Here is a 17671-nt window from a genome sequence, read left to right on the forward strand (position 1 = left end):
CGGTTAACCGACCGCTGGCCAACTCTCCGAAATTACTGGATATTCGAATATACTTTTTTTGCCACAAGAGGGCGCTATTTTTTAATATTCAATTTTTTTGCCGCTAGAGGGCGCTGTTCGTTTTGGTCGTTCGTAGGGCGGATTGATATTAGTTTCGACGGTTCCTTCGTAAAAAAATAACCGGATCTAATTTAAAGATGGCGATTAGCTTTTGATTGCGTCAAGGAAAACTTTCATTAAACCTTTGAACAAAATACGTCGGAAATGTCAATGTTTCAACTCTTTCCGAACGTGAGCATTATAGTTAAATATTAATGTTTGCTGTTTTATGCTGTTTTATGTTGTCTTAATAGAAGTTTCATAAGGATTCAGACAACGAGACAGCCGAACCACCACTATTTACGTATGTAAATAAGGTTTATTAATGGGGCATCCCGACCAATCAGAAGTCCGAAATGTGGCCCCTCCCATATCGTACGATACATCATGGTTGTCACATGCTTGCACGATGACTGTGTGGCTTGTGTATGTTGATCGCAATCTTGAGATTGCGCAATCGCATGCTCTGCAGTTGTGGAATCTTAGGATTGAGCACTGACAGTGGGATGAAAATCCCTGTTTTTCAATTTATTCATTATTTTTAAAGACCAACAAGATATTAGATCTCCATTATCATCGGTGATGAAAACAAGCGGCAAAAGCCAAAGCAACAAAAGGTCTCAAAATTGTATTAGCTTAATCAAGAGATTGCGCAAATTACTAGATTGCGCTCCAACAAGTAAAAAACAACAACAACAACTTCCTTCAAAAATAAAACATAAATAAAACTGTGGGGTGTGTTGTTGTTGTGTGCGTGTAGGCCTACTGCTGATGGAGAATTCCCGACACAAAACTACTCGGCATCTAACGTCAAGACAGCGTGAAATTCACAGTCTACGCTGGCCACATTTTTCAAGCTTTGGGATTCTGAATTTCAAACGAGGTAAGGCACCTTGAAATAGATGATAATGAATATCGCATTCACCCTCTCGTTTGGTTTAAAATTTAAAAGCATGATTGGATGAATGAATGGAGGAAGGATTAAAACTTTATCCTTCCTCGGCCTCCATGATTTAGTTAATTAAAGACACTGGACACTTTTGGTAATTGTCAAAGACCATAACACCCTTGTGCTTGTCATGCTTGTCACACAAAGTTGTGTGCTGTCAGATGCTTGATTTCTGGACCTCAAAATCTAAATCTGAGGTCTCAAAATTCAAATGTTTTATACTATCATCAACCTCTCCCCATTACTTGTTACCAAGTAAGTTTTCATGCTAATACAAATAGTGTCCACTGCCTCTAAGTTAGCACTCGGAAAGTTATCCGCCACTGCAATGAGGCAAGACTTTGGTCTCCGAACACTGAAAGAAAGAATGACGTAAACATACTCGTCGCCTGACCAAGCTCTCAAAAAATCACACGCAACCTCATCTCTAACCCACCTTGTTGAGCTGTTAATGGCTCCGCTTTTAACATCGGTCTCATCACTGTCACCATTACAGCCCACCTTCGATACATGTCTTAAACGCTAAGTTTTCAAAGGTCGCAAAATGCGAGGTAGTTTGATTGCAAATTTCTCCCATTTAAAAAAAGTCCTACACTACTCCAACATACCTCATTTTATTCCTTATGTTTGTGGAATTACTATAACACATAACAGGGCTTACTAAATGATGACTTTGTCCAGATGTGATGATTTGAAAATTGGTCAAAAAAAAACGTGTACAAAAATTACATTTAACGTGACTATTCTAGGGCGCCGCCATCTTTTTATGATTCTACCCCTGTTGATCGTGGGCGCCCGACAAATCTTGCAAGTCATGAATATCCATAAGGTGACGTCATGATCGCTAGGCTTATGTGCATGTGTACAGTAAAAATATGTATAAGGTGACGTAGCGATGCGCTGTATCTGGAAACTACAACCGCGCAATGTCACCTCATACATATTCATATTTACTTTGTACACCACACAAATTGATAAATCAGCGTAGCCATACCGCGTCACGTGACATTACCTCTTGGATATTCATGACCTGCAAGATTTGCCTGGTGCCCTGACTTCCCACGTCCAACAAGAGGAGAATCATTAAAACATGGCGGCGCCCAAGAACATGTCACAATAAATGTAATTTTTGTACACGTTTTTTTGGACCAATTTTCAAATCATCACACCATCAGCAGTGTGTGGGTTCGAATGCCGGTCGTGACACTTGTGTCCCTGAGCAAGACACTTAACTATTATTGCTTCTCTCCACCCAGGGGTAAATGGGGACCTGGTAGGGCAGGGATGGTTATTGTGATTGATTTAGCCGAGTAGCGCATTTGTTGAACGAGGCTGTATACTCCCCAGGGAGCTGAGATGGTTTAAGGAGTGAATTAAGGCCCAGTGACCAGGGGTAATAATTTGAAGCGCTTTGAGACACCCATTCGGGAGTGAAAAAGCGCTATATAAACTCAAATATTTTTATTATCTGGACAAAGTCATCATTTAGTAAGCCCTGTTATGTGTTATAGTAATTCCACAAATATAAGGAATAAAATGAGGTATGTTGGAGTAGTATAGGACTTTTTTAAATGGGAGAAATTTGCAATCAAACTACCTCGCATTTTGCGACCTTTGAAAACTTAGCGTTTAAGACATCGAAGGTGGGCTGTAATGGTGACAGTGATGAGACCGATGTTAAAAGCGGAGCCATTAACAGCTCAACAAGGTGGGCTAAAGCAACCTCATCTCCATCCCTCATATAAATACAAAAGAGGTGGTAAAGAATTTCCTCACACTTTTTTGGTAATATTTACAAATTATCCTTGCAGTAAATTATCCTTTTTTCAGTAAATTGATCATTACATATGCTCATGCTGCAGGAATACAATAACTTGTTTGGGGAATATTGTAGATGCATGTTGCCAACTGGTATATTAACTTTTTTTTTCATTTTCTTTCTTTCTCTTTAAGAAAAGAGGCTGTAGAAGTGTAGTGGATGAGCTGAGGAGTTGTCTTACAGAGTGTCTAGACCATTGCAGAGTGACACTGCAGAATGTCACATAATTGCTGCAGGGTGGCAGTTGCTGCCCAACTATCTCTACATGGTGGTGGGATCGTCACGTGTAGATGCTCTCAACTAAGAGCAAGAGGACCAACCCTGAACCCTGCTAAAGGTCCGTCTGGAAACAGGTCATTGTCATCCTCCTCCTCCTCAAAGTCCACTGAACCGGAGGATCTAACTGTCAAGAAAGCAAAACAGAAATCAGCATTAAGTTTCACGGATAGAGTCAAATATCTGAGAGAATCTGTAACAACTGCAAGTACAAGGGTACACGATAGTCTCCACAGTTCCAGGGAAGCATTCTTAGAGAGCATGCATGCGCTGCAGACATCATCTGATGGTAAAGAAGTCAAGTCTAAATTCACTGTGAAGAGCGACAGGAAGGAGGTTCTCAGTGATGAGACATTTGATTCTGATGGTCATGAAAGCTCAACAGCGTCAGACCACAACAATAATTCAGTTGATAGCAAAGTTGAGAGGCTGAAACCGAATTGTGGGTCTAATGAAGACCTGCCAAAAGGTATTGAAAAATCGTCAACAGAAGGGGAGGTAGCTAGTTCTCAAGCAAGAAAGCCAGAGGTGTCATACACACAGCCAGATTTCTGGATCAATATACCATCCTTACAGGATCGACTCAATCGGATGAAAGTCCCGTTCAGGAGGACAGCTCCACAAAATTCCACATCAGAACCAGCCTCAGATAATTTGCAGGAAGGCCACCAGGACGATGGTGTAGTACATCTTGAGCCAATGTTAAAGGTGGATCACCCACATCATAGCAATCGGAAGCCACGAGACGCTGATGCATTCAAACCAGAGAGCTACGAGGTAACAGCTGAAGTGCAGTCTGATGGGCATGAATCAGATCAAAAGACTGATGAGGGATCAAGAGGTCACAGCAAGAAGCCCTCCCTCAAGGCTGCTTCTCCTAGTATTAACCTCTCAAACTTTAAGCTTCCCGATAACTTTCCTAATGTTATGAAGTCCTTCCCTGGTATGGTGTCATCGAATGATAGTGAAGATATAAAGAGCGGAGCTGACACCAACACATCCTTGAAGGAAAGCAGAGAAACATACGAGTTTGACTTTGAGACCAGTCCAATCTTAGAAATGAATGTTGCATTGCTGGAGCCAAGAGAGATGCAACAAGGAGGGGTCACCAGAAAGGTGTTGGCTGCCAGGGAGACACGGGAGGAGGCACAGAGAAGGAAAGAAAAGATTGAGGCAGAGGAAGTAGCAGCTAAGAAAGCTGCAAGAAAACCAATGAAGCCAGTAAGTATTGGTGTGTTGCATTGTAGATGAAAATGGGGTGACTCATGCTTGCTTGACGGGAACAATTTTAAGATCATCAATTGACCCAATTCACCTGACATCAGAATAATCTAAGTTCGGCCATATTGGTGGGCAATGTCACTGTGCGTTATTCAGTGAAGGGCGCATTTAAGGCAACGTGGCATAACACGTAAACCTATGTGCCCACCAAAATGGTGAGGTTCGTACAGTTGCCGTGTGTGACGCGCGAGCAAGGGGTCAATAGACCCTTTGCATGACATCACTAGCCGAAACAGCGCCCTCACTGGGGTCAAAGGAAAACCTTTCATTGTCTTAGAGTGTGCAAAGCGCCTATTCGTACACATGTTTCCATTGTTTGACCACCATCCTGGCGGCCATTGCATCGGTGCTATATATAGACTCTGCTGAGCTCAAAAACAGCAATGTTTTTACGGCTCAAAACCAACAATGTTTTTGATGATAGAAAAGGGAAACATCTGTTAATGCAAGGCATTGTTGTACAAAGCCACCAATGGCCACCAAAGCTGCTATTTTCACAAAAAGATCTTGGCAGCCAACGGAAGAGAAGTACACATCGATGCTTTGTTTAACGGAAAATTACCCAGTCATATTCCCTTGTGGTTTAATACTTGATAATCAGCAAACTTGTGTGAAGTTTGATAGCTTTTGACATAGTGGCCGTTGAAATGTGCCGGGGGGGGGGGGGAGGGGACGTGCATCTTATAAATGGTTTTTGGATTGCCCAGTTTCGCTCTCTTTGTATTATTATTCTTATTATGCGTTTTGTTTGAAAGGTTATTTCTAAAGCCAGCATTGACGACCGGACAAGAAATCTTGCCATTGGAATTCGCTGTGCTGGCAGTAACTCTTCAAGACTCTTGAAGCTGGAAAAACTAGCTGCTCATCTGACACTCTACCCGGAGTCAAGAGAAGTTGCTGTCAAAGTATGTGCTTTTTTTACTTATGGTTTTTAAACAAACAGTAATAGAATGAGACATTTTTTTTCTTTCAAAAAATGTGTTGGCCTTGGACACTATTCAGGGATAACGATAGAAGTCCCTATTATTGTTGACATATTTCTTATCTTTATCCTCTCTATAAATGTAATACATTATTTTTAATCCCCTGTATTGAGGTGCATGCTGGTCTAGCTTTTGACCAAGTTTGAGCCCTGGCTAGACCATCATGCACCTCATTCATCGTTAGCGCTTGTGCAATGGGTATTTGCCAAAAGGTCTATGAAAACAATTTTAAGAGAATAACATTTAGTTGAAATGTGTGTATGATGTTAAAAAATATTTCAACCCAAAGTTACTGCAAGTCCTAAAGAAAACAACTATTTATCTTTGTCCTCCCCCCCCCTCCCCCTCCAGGAGCGCTTGATTCCATCCTTGTTGAAGATCCAGAATTCCTGGGATAAGGCGCTGACGGAGCAGGTTAATGAGACACTGGCTCTCTTGGGATATGCACCTCCAGTAAAGGGGCGTGGCATCAGAATCTTATCTGTAGATGGTGGCGGTACAAGGTAAGCAGTTGTCAAGGTTTCATACATGTACATTTCTTGTGTACGATTCCAAGCACATGCAATGACCCCTTGCATAATTATTACAAGCCCAAAATAGTCCCCTCACTAATGAAGAGCTATTTTTGGCTGAGAGTCGTCCTCAGCAAGTCCAGGCATGGGCGTTTCGATTTGTGCACATAAAAAATTGTGTTTCAAATATAATTTATGTTGAAGATTTGGATCACAAAGTTTTGCTCACTGAGAGAGCCTTGTTGCAGGTTTTCCTTCCACTGCTTAGGGAAACCTATAGACCTTAACCACGCTATTGTCATCTATGTGAGGTACCATGCATACAGCAGTGACAATTGCTCCTCTATTTCTCTCATGTGAAAGGGACCAGACTATCTTTTCCTTCTATCCTTGGTTTGAATAAATTTGGTTGAAAAACAAAAACAAAACAAGATGGCGGCACCATAATATGGCACACTAATCCATAATGCCAAACCTTCCATTTGTTGATGAAATAAAGCTTTACTTCTGCTTAAAGGATTTGGGTACTCTTCGTAGGACACTAAACGCAATGTCCGCATTACACAGTTTGAAGATAATGATGGCTTCCCGCTTAAAAAGTTAAAAATACAACTTGTTGAGGTGAGGTAGTTTTTGAGAAATGATTAAAACAAGTCACCAAAATTATTTTAGCAATGTAAAACAAGCAAACCATAACTGGTAAATACGTTTTATATGCTAAAACTGAGACAAAAATAATTGTTGTATGCGAAAGGGACCAGTAACCCCAAATTGGCCGCACCCTATTTGGCATTTGTTGATGAAATAAGCTTTACTTCTGCTTAAAGGAGTTGGGTACTCGTTGTAGGACGCAAAACACAATGTCCACAGATTTACAATACACTTTACACAGTTTGAAGATAATGAATGATGGTAGAAAGCTTCCCTTAAAATATAACTTGCTGAGGTGCTATAGTTTTTGAGAAATGAGTAAAACAATTCACACAAATTATTTTTAGCAATAACTGGTAAATACGTTTTACATGCTAAAACTGAGACAAAAATAATTGTAACATTGTTTTACTCATATCTCAAAAACTACAGCACCTCATCAGGATGAAATATTTCAAGGGAAGCTTTCTACCGTCGTTATCTTCAAACTGTGTCAGTTTATTTTAAATCTGTAGAAATTGTGTTTTGTGTTACAAAAAGTACCCAGACCCTTTAAGTCAGGACGACTTGTGTGGCTAGTGTCGTAGTCACGACTATTGATTGCTTAGTTGAGTCGCGACTATAGTTTTTTCAACTACCCGGTTAGTCGTGCTACAAAAATAGTTGTGGCTACCAGTTTGGTGTACCAACTGTGTCGCCCAGGACTGTTCATGACAACATAATTTATTTACGAAACACAATCAGACATCAGCTTGACACAGTATTTCAATCCTTTCAGCATGAATTTTACTATTCCGCCAGCGGTAAACATTATGCTGTGTGCACAATGCATCTTGGGAATTAAAAAATGGTCGTGACTAGTGGAGCTACTGATTTCCTTGTCATTTGCAAGAAACTTCATGGCAATCAACCAGACTACATAAAAACATACATGATTAACACTTTTCAATACTTTTTTTTCATAGAGGTGTGATTGCAATCGAAGCTCTCCGCGAGATTGAGCGGCGGACCAACAAACCAATTCGAGAGCTCTTTGATTACATGATAGGCGTCAGCTCAGGGGCAGTGTTGTGTTTCCTCCTGGCCTTTGATGGCGCTACGCTGGATGAGTGTGAGGAGCTGTACAGAGAGTTGAGTCAAGATGTCTTTAAGAGGAACACGCTCCTTGGCACGAGCAAACTCTTCTTAAACCACGCTTTCTACGATACGGAGGGCTGGATCAAGATACTCAGGTATAAGAATGAACTTTGACACTTCAGGGCTCCATTTCATGAAGACATACAGAGCAAAGATTGGCCTGGAGTTACACAGTGGCTCGATGCCCTAGCTGGCTGTGTGCCCTTGAAAAAAAAAAAAACATTTTCACTGCCAAAACTGCTGTGCACTTTCTTCCCGTTGGCCGTCGTGGCCTTTTTGTAACCCAAGTTCATTATTTATTTATCGAATAAAATATGTGTTTTCGGCCGACTGCTTACGGCCAACAACATTACCAATGAACTCTACTCAGCAGTCTCACACACTAGTGCAAACCTGCGTTGCACAATCCACAGTCCGTATATCTGATGGCCCGATTTCACAAGACACCAGTCTAACACAATCCATTGAGCAACAGAGGGTGCTGTTGTCAGCCCCTTATGGTAATGATGGCCTTGCCCTTAACAAAAATTGTAATACCAGGCCTGAAGATATTTCCTATGATCTTGATCCAAGTTTCAAGTAATTTGTTTTTGTCATCAATAACTCTCGCCCCTGTTCTTTATAACGGCGAGACTTTCAACATGTCCAATTAAGTACTTCATAGTTTCTAGGGATAAAAGATAAAATGAAACTTAGCTAATTGCACTACCTAACGACAATTATGAGCCATTTTTAAGCAATCTTTGTGGCTTGTAGCTAGCTAAAATATGATCCACTACTTATCTTATATATTTGGTTTGCTGTAACACCATGTATGTATCTTGCCAGGTAGAGTTTGTTCTTTAGAGAACTGTCTTTCTTTGTTCTACTACGGCGGAGTTGATTTATCAGATTGTTTGGGAGACTTCTCAGTTCTGAAAAGAACTGTCCTGCTTAAACTGAGAAGTCTCCCGAACATGTAGATACACACATGGTATTACTGCAAACCAAATATATAATGATACCTCACCATGAAATGCCTCAAATCATAAATACTTATCCTATTTTAGATTATTATTAATTTTGTATTCTATTCAGTTTGTTGTCCTTATTTTTCATAAAAATGGCAAAAGACCTATTTTAACATTTTGGGACTACTTTGGTTAGTGAAGTTAACATAATTGTGCTAGTGCAAGACTTTCACAGTCTATCAGAGAGAAGTTTGTTTGATTGAATTAAATTGGAAACTAAAATAAAATGTCACATAACATTAGGAACAGGTATATAAAAGAATGCAGTCAAAAATCTTTAGCATCCGATAGCAGCTTGAAGAGCCTGCTGAATTGATTTGTCTGTAAATCATGATTAGACATCATCATGCACATTTCATTGTTATTCTCAATTCTATTATAATTCCAGGACACATTCTTTGGGAGATATTCCAATGATGTCAACAGCAAGGGACGCAACATGCCCGAAGGTGAGTGTATTTCAATGAGGCTGGTTGGATGTTAGCCTGAACATCTGACGTCACATTTCGAGGCTGGTGAATAACGCCTGAGACCGCGGGCAAACCGGCGTGTGTTTTGACCTTTGACCCCCATACATTTTTGAAAGAGATACGCAGTCCAATTCTATTGCGGACGTGACAGGAATGAACTGTTTGGGCATCTATGGAAAGCTCATGTCACTGTGCACATTTATCCAATATTGTATCCAATGGTATCACTGGATCTGAGAAGCTGGAACCTGTCTTTATCCTTGCTGATAAAAACAGGGGCACAGTCTAGTTGGATGTAGACTTCTGACATCATCTGATGTCACACCTTAAGGCTCATGAATTACGCCAGAATACCAGCCTTGAACAGATGTCTGGACCCATACCAATGTACCTTTGCCTTTGCAAGAAATTCACACAGATTCGCTGTCAATTCATATTTACATGTACCAGGTTAGGGTTGCATGCAAACTGTCAAAACTGCTTGCTAGCTGACTCTACATCATCTCGGACCAATCATAACACAGAGATGGAAATAAAAATATTAATTGTGGCTTCTTATATAGCGCTCAGGTCCGCAGTGACGCTCATGGCACTTCAACATTATTGTCACTGGGCCTTAAAGCATTCTTTAAACCATCTTAGCTCCCTGGGGAGTATACAGCCTGTACCACCAAATATGTAGCGCACTAAGCTAATCAATCACAAGCACCAACTCTGCCCTCACAGGTACCCATTTACCGCTTGGTGGAGAGAAGCAATTATAGTGAAGTATCTTACTGAGGGACACAAGTGTCACGACCGGGATTCGAACCCACACTCTCCTTTATTGCAGCCAAGAAAACATGTCACCCAAACAAATGTGTACAGATTAGCTGGTCTGTTTGTTTGTTTATTAACTAAACAACTATATACAAAAAAAAATTCCCAAGGTTATTACTGCAAATGTTCTCTCCCGGGGAAACTCACTGTATTGTTAAATCTCTGCGCCCCCCCCCCCCCAAATAAGCTGGTTGGCACTAATGGCCGAATGTTACACTCGATTGTATTAGCACATCTTTTAACCAAATTCAACATTTTCTGCAAACCTTCAATTAAATTTAGTACCTCCCATAGTTGGTTGTTTTGTCTTCATCAAATTCAACACTATGTTTGAATATTGTGTAACATTGCTACAAACAGTTGAAATCTGTTTTGTTTTGCATTAATGGCATTCCATAGTTTTCAAACCTCTGTTGGCAAAAATTTGGGCTGTGAACGTTGCAACAGAAAGGTCTATATAGTATTAGACAGATTGTCACATTTCAGATTCATTATGTCATGTAGCTACCGGGCAATCTCGGTGGTCTAGATGGTATGACACTGCTCTAGAATTGCAAAGGTCGTGGGTTTGAATCCCACCCAAGTAATATGCCTGTGATTTCTTTTCACAGGATTCGAGAAAGTACTGAGTATACAGTGCTACACACATCGGTGTATATGGGTAAAAACCCAAAATTGATATTCTTTATCCTCGATGCAAATTTAACATCTATTATGTAATGTACTCAGGATCTTTGTGAATATTTGTACTTTGTAGGTGGCAGCAGTTGCCGCGATGATGAACATCGGTTGCATCAAGGACTTCCTGTTTCGCAATTACAACTTACCATCTGGTGTCCAGTCTCACTACAGAGGCTCCTGCAAATATGAGCTGTGGCAGGCAGCACGGGCTTCATCTGCGGCACCCGGCTATTTTGAAGAATTTAAACTGGATGATTTTGTGTTTCAGGTAATGGGGAAAACTTTAGTGGTCGGTGCTCGATTACACCAAGCACTGTTATGCATGTTATGTAAGGTTGTTACGACCATGTTTCAAAAATCATTTGTTTTGATTTCTGCACAGTGCTTTGAATCAGTTGACAAAAGCACCCTGTAAATTCATTTAGTTTTATTATGACTGCACTAATTTTATTATTTTCATGTTTTTAAGTGATTCATAAAAAGTTCCTGTTCCTGTTTACAGTTTTGTATTTATCTGCATGTTTATTTCATCTTGTTTTACATTTCAACTTTAAAGTGCCCAGAGCGTGTTTTAGGTGGATATTTTAGCTACATAAAGATTTATTATTATTATTATTATTATTATTTCATCTTATCACAGCATGCAAAGAAAGATTATATTTTCATTTGTGCCGATAACTCCTCGAGTCGGGCTACGTCCCGTATCCTTAGATCTTTAGGGTCTTTCTTAGGATCCTCGCTGTTCCCAACAGCGCCGCCTTCTGCAACAGATCTATTCTCACATTTGTCCCTGTTTCGCCCAGATGTTTCCCCAGTGCTTTCGGAATGGTGTCGAGCGCTCCAACCACCACAGGAACTACTTTCACCTTCACCTGCCAAATTTATTATTATTATTATTATTATTATTATTATTATTATTATTATTATTATTATTATTATTATTATTATTATTATTATTATTACTATTTTTATTATTATATGACAGGATGGCGGAGTATTGACAAATAACCCAAGTGCTCTCGCCGTTCATGAGTGTCGCCTGCTATGGCCGGACACCCCTATCCAGTGTGTGGTATCCATGGGATGTGGGAGATATGATCCATCAGATGACATCGCTGAGCCCGAGTACAGCAGCCTCAAGAAGAAACTCACCAACATTATGATGAGTGCCACGGACACTGAGTGTGAGTAGTACTTCAAGCTCTTTCCTTAATCTTATCAGTGGTCCTGTAGACGTTGTAGCAGCAGCGCGTCATTTCGAGATTTCTGTTTGAGTGTCCGGTAACTTATCATTGAAAAAACTGCTACTTTTGTAAACTTCTTTGGCAATCCTGTAAAAGAAATTAAGTTGCCTGGTAGTTGACAAAAAGCAGGGATGCTCAACTCTGCAGTGACTAGCCAGCGGGACATTTGTCTTGTAATTTAATAATAATAATAACTTTTGATTTATATAACGCCTAATAACTAACACTTAATTTCTAAGCGCTTTACATTAGTGCCCTGGTCATAGGGCCAATAACATTCCTTTTTAATGTTTCTCAGCTTCCTTGGGAGTATACAACCTGGACAACAGTTTATATCGCTCCAAAGGCTTTTTCATTCACAATATTAACCTCTACCCTCGCAGGTACCCATTTATTCCCCTGGGTGAAGAGAAGCAATTATAGTAAAGTATCTTGCTCAAGGACACAAGTGTCACAACCGGGATTCGAACCCACACTCCGGTGACTTAGCACCAGAACTTGAATTCGATGCTCTTAACCACTCGGCCATGACACTCTACCAATTTTCACTGGTCCCTTGGTTTGTTTTTCATTGTGTCCTATTTGAAAGACCCTGTTACTGTTCAAGGGTCTGATACTGTGTGAAAAAACTAATAAGTAGTTTTTAAAAAGGCCTTTGAGTATTGTTTACTTTTATTTATCAGTTGCTTTCTTCTCCCTAGAATATCGAATGTGTTATCATCTTTTTAAAGTGATAATAATAATAACATAAAATTGATGAGGCGCACAGTATCTGGAATGGTACCATTTAAAGGCCCCATTTGTGTTGTCTGAGAGTGGAACAAGCTAAAGCTTTCCCATTTTTTCCCCCAACAGCTGTACACACAGTACTCCAAGATCTTTTGCCGAGTGGGGCGTATTTTCGTTTCAACCCTTCCATCACGGAGGACTTCTTACTGGATGAGAACCGCACTGAGAAGATTGCTCAGATGCAGGAGGAAGCCAGGGACTACCTGGAGCTGAATGAGCTGAAAATGGAGCAGGTCAGTGGGGTCTTAAGCCGGGAGAAGACTCGGCTTCAAAAGCTCCTTGACTGGGTACAGGTGCAACGTGAGGTTAGGAGACGATGACACAAGGATCTCCAGGAAACTGAATGAGCTCTGGACGGTGCTGGCAGGTTGTGATCTATCCCGAGAGACAATCTGCCTGTTGAGAGACTCCGTTGCCAAGTAAGTCTTGCAGCAAGAGCTGAGAAGAATCTCCAGGATACTAAATGAGCTCTGGACGGTGCTGGCAGGTTGTGCTCTATCCCAAGAGATGACCTGCCCAAGATACTGAGCAAGTCTGCACAATAGCTGACCTGTGAAGACTATGATGCTTAGATCTCCAGAATGCTGAACTAGCTGCGTATGCTATCGGTTGGTGGTGTTTATCCTGCAAGAAGGCTTGCCCAGAGACTGCTAGACTGGGATTTCTTTGAGAAAATGAATGCATATCTTCATGGTGTCCTTGAAGAGGATCAAAATTGTTTGGTATTTTTGCATCAAGAGCTGAGGAGAATATAGATTTGATATTTTGAATGTAGAAAGAGCTCCAGATTTAATAGAGCTGCTTAAGCAGACAATTTAACAGATACATGCTAAGCAGAAATAAGCCAGATACCAGTCAAAGTGGTAAATGTGACATGATATTCTTGCTGGTATCCTTAATCTGGTGAGCATAATTTTGTTGTGCTTAGCTTATTTTCAGTGCTTTAAAAGCTCTATGATAATGGTCCCTGGGCCTGGAGACTCCGGCTTGGAATTTGGGATTTGGAATGGGAGATTGGCACCTTCTGACACTTTGACTCTCAGGAATGCAGCTGATTTTACTGCAATATACTTACATGCTGCAACTTAAAAAATGAATCAAAATAAGTGTGAACAGTTTGGCGGTTTGCTAAGATTTTAAATACTCATACAATAGTCATTATCAGGGTAAAGTAAATACGCTGTGGTCTTGATGAAACTCTGGCAGTACTTAAAAATGAATAATATTCACTTGGTCACAAACCTGCATTGATGTTTTAGAGGAATACGATGTCGACTACTGCCAGATTTCCTAAAGAACAGAGTTAGTCTGAAAATAAGGGAGTAAAAGAGTCGGCGATGAGGTCCTAAACAATCGTTTAAAATTGTCAGGGTTGTGGCTGTGCATTAAAGGATTGAGCTAAATGCGAGATCCTTTATAGCAAGGCCAAAACACTGCAAGGTTTTAAACAGCCGTTTAAAGACACTGGCCTGTGGACACTATTGGTAATTGTCAAAGACCAGTCTTCTCACTTGGTGTATCTCAACATATGCATACAAAAAATACTGAAAATTTGAGCTCAATTGGTCGTCGAAGCTGCGAGATAATAATGAAAGAAAACACACCCTTGTCACACGAAGTTGTGTGCTTTCAGACCTCAAAATCTAATTCTGAGGTTTTCGAAAACTATGTTAGTTCAGTGGAAGTTGTTTCTCATAATGTTTCATACTATCAACAGCTCCCCATTACTCGTTACCAATTAAGGTTTTATGCTAATAATTATTTTGAATTATTACCAGTAATGTCCAGTGCCTTTAAGGACATTGGACACTATTGGTAATTGTGAAAGACCAGTCTTCTCACTTGGTGTATCTCAACATAATTATGCGTAAAATAACAAACCTGTGAAAATTTGAGCTCAATTGGTCGTCAAAGTTGCGAGAATGAAAGAAAAACACCTTTGTCACATCCACACGAAGTTGTGTGCGTTTAGATGGTTGATTCTAAATCTGAGGTCTCAAAATCAAATTCGTGGAAAATTACTTCTTTCTCGAAAACTATGTCACTTCAGAGGGAGCAGTTTCTCACAATATTTTATACCATCAACCTCTCCCCATTACTCGTCACCAAGTAAGATTTTATGCTAATAATTATTTTGAGTTATTACCAATAGTGTCTAGTGCCTTTAAGACGGAGTCGCTTGTCTATTACCCCTATTCAAATTGCTTGCGATGCTCTAGGGTTGTGTGTGCATGCATGTGTGAGATGTAACAAAAGTGTGGCATGACCTTTAAGGAACATTACAGAACTGGTTTTTGCAAACAACACAGTTGATGGCAGTGTAAACACTCTATGTAATTCACCATACATACACCATGTAAACTGACAAACCTGCCGAAGTTTGAGCTCGATCAGCCATCTGGGTCATGAGAAAATAGTGAAAAACTGATTACACATTTTGCATGACATTGATTTAAAAAAAAAATAGAATAGACACTCACTGTGTGATGAACTCCAACCGGTAAATTAGTTTTATTCATTTTTCATCAACTAACTAATTTCAGAAAGAAATTTAATAATGGATGTTTTCTTTTATCATCATCATTAGATCATTTAAGTTTTATGTTCATCTGTGATCTTAGACGATTTTTTTTTTTTAAATATCATTTCTGCAATTTTTCCTTTAAGGGAGAATGCTGCTTTTGGTCGCTGTTTTTAGATATCGCCTAATAACCGGAGTGAATATGTCCACGCAGGAAGGATAATCTCTAATAGGAACACACAATCTGAGAAGCATTAGGCGGTAACGCTTCCCAGATTCAACTTGTTGGGTATAAAACTGTTGTCTTTGTACGTAACAGCATTACCTGGAAGTGAAATGTTTCTCAACTGCGTTATTTTAATGGAAGCTGTTGTGGAGGCTTTCAACCAAAAGTATTTATTGCCATTAATTTTAAGAGTAATTTACCAAACGAAACTGGTGATGTTGTAAGAGCAACTATAAATATAAGTATAAATAGATAAGTTGCAATAGACGCCATCTTTACGGGCGAATTGCATTTAAGCTTGCAGGAGCGTCAAGCGCTCAGTTTATTAACGCAACCACCCTGTTTACTAACCAATCAGGCAACGAGTTTTGTAAATTCTGCGCGTGCTGCACGCCGTTCTCGCACAAAACACATGGCTATGTGTTCCAAATTGCCCGTAAAGATGGCCGATTTACGTCATGTGGGAACTATCTATAGTTAACTTGCCGGTTTACTGCAAGTTTACTATTACTATTTATATTTATAGTTGCTCTTATTCTCCACACCATGCAAAGCTTCAAACACCCTGGTGATGTTGTGATCCTGACTATAAACCTTATGATTTCACCAGTTCTTATCTGGACCACCACAACTCATAGAAGTATTGTTTACTTCTAGGGTCTAAAAGGTGTTACAGCAAACCTTGAAGGGTCTATGTACTTTTTGTAAAAACACGATGTCTACAGATTTACACTAAACTTACACAGTTTGAAGATAATGATAGTAGAAAGCTTCCCTGAAAAAGTGCTGTAGTTTTTGAGAAATGAGTAAAACAATGTCATGAAAATATTTTTCGTCTCACAAAAAGTACATAGACCCTTCAAGGTTTGCTGTTACACCTTTTAGACCTTAGAAGTAAATAATACTTCTATGAGTTGTGGCGGTCTAGAGAAGAACTGGTGAAATCATAAGGTTTATAGTCAGGATCACAACATCACCATGTTTTTTCATGACATTGTTTTACTCATTTCTCAAAAACTACAGCACCTCAGCAACTAATATTTTAAGGTACGCTTTCCTCTATCATTATTTTCAAACGGTGTAAGTTAAATGTAAATCTTAGAGGTCCTTGAATTTTGGGCCATTGACATAGCCTACAACTTGCTCTCTCAGGGAAATGTGTATATTATATTTATGTTTACAAAAACATTAAGATAGTGTTTTTTTATTGACTGGTAAGAAAAAGCAGCTGTCACATGTGCATACAAATCTAAAGAAGAATTATAAATTTTAACTTTTGAAAATGTTTGTTAACATTTCACGGTATTCACATTTGAACACAAACAGTGGTTTATTTACCACCAAACAATTGTGCATTGATTTAATAAGAAACTAAATCTCAATAAAAATTAAAAAAATCGTTTTGGAATGGAATAAATTATTAAAATAATTGTTTTAAATTTAATATTAATTAAAATAACCAACTAAAAAAAAAATTCTATGTTTCAATCCTCACTTCTAATCGTCAAAGACCAATATTTTATTTGTTTATTTGCCCAAAACAGTCATTCTGTGCCGACACTATTGGTAATTGTCAAAGTCTTCTCACTTGGTGTATCTCAATGCATATAATAACAAACCTGTGAAAATTGGAGCTCAATTGGTCGCCTAAGTTGCGGCGAGATAATAATGAACGAATAATACACCCTTGTCACACGAAGTTGTGTGCTTTTAGATGGTTGATTTCGAGGACCTCAAATTCTAATCTGAGGTCTCGAAATCTAATTTGTGGAAAATTGCTTCTTTCTCGAAAACTATGTCACTTCAGAGGGAGCAGGTTCTTACAATGTTTTATACTATCAACCTCTCCCCATTACTCATCACCAAGTAAGGTTTTATGCTAATGATTATTTTGAGTAAAAAAAAATTGTCTGTTTCTACCTCACTAAAATTACCAATAGTGTCCACTGCCTTCAAGACATCGATTCATAAGTGCAACAAAACAAGCAAAGGAGATGGGCTGGACACTGCCCGAAGAAATGACAATTGATTGTCAACAAGAATAATAGATTGGCAACAAAGGACAGGGAAAAGAGGGAGGCAGAGAAGAAGATGGAGAGATGATCTTGATCTTGATCTTGATGTGATGATTGATCGGCTCCTTACTAGGAACATGTTCCATTGGATGAACACAGCCTAAATGATGATAATGGTGAACAACACAA

The 17671-nt window shown here is 39.4% G+C and overlaps 1 protein-coding gene across 1 annotated transcript; it reads left to right on the plus strand.

Annotated features, from left to right (window-relative positions):
- The first annotated feature begins 835 nt into the window (after positions 1-835).
- Positions 836-16868, plus strand: LOC139954563 (uncharacterized). Its single transcript, XM_071954426.1, has 9 exons — positions 836-982; positions 3002-4364; positions 5180-5329; positions 5759-5910; positions 7536-7802; positions 9106-9166; positions 10764-10955; positions 11673-11871; positions 12787-16868. The coding sequence occupies exons 2-9, from the start codon at positions 3084-3086 to the stop codon at positions 13038-13040; spliced, it is 2556 nt and encodes an 851-aa protein (XP_071810527.1). The 5' UTR covers positions 836-982; positions 3002-3083; the 3' UTR covers positions 13041-16868.
- Positions 16869-17671: the final 803 nt, after the last annotated feature.

The sequence above is a fragment of the Asterias amurensis genome, chromosome 2 (genome assembly GCF_032118995.1).
Source record: "Asterias amurensis chromosome 2, ASM3211899v1".
NCBI lineage: Eukaryota > Metazoa > Echinodermata > Asteroidea > Forcipulatida > Asteriidae > Asterias > Asterias amurensis.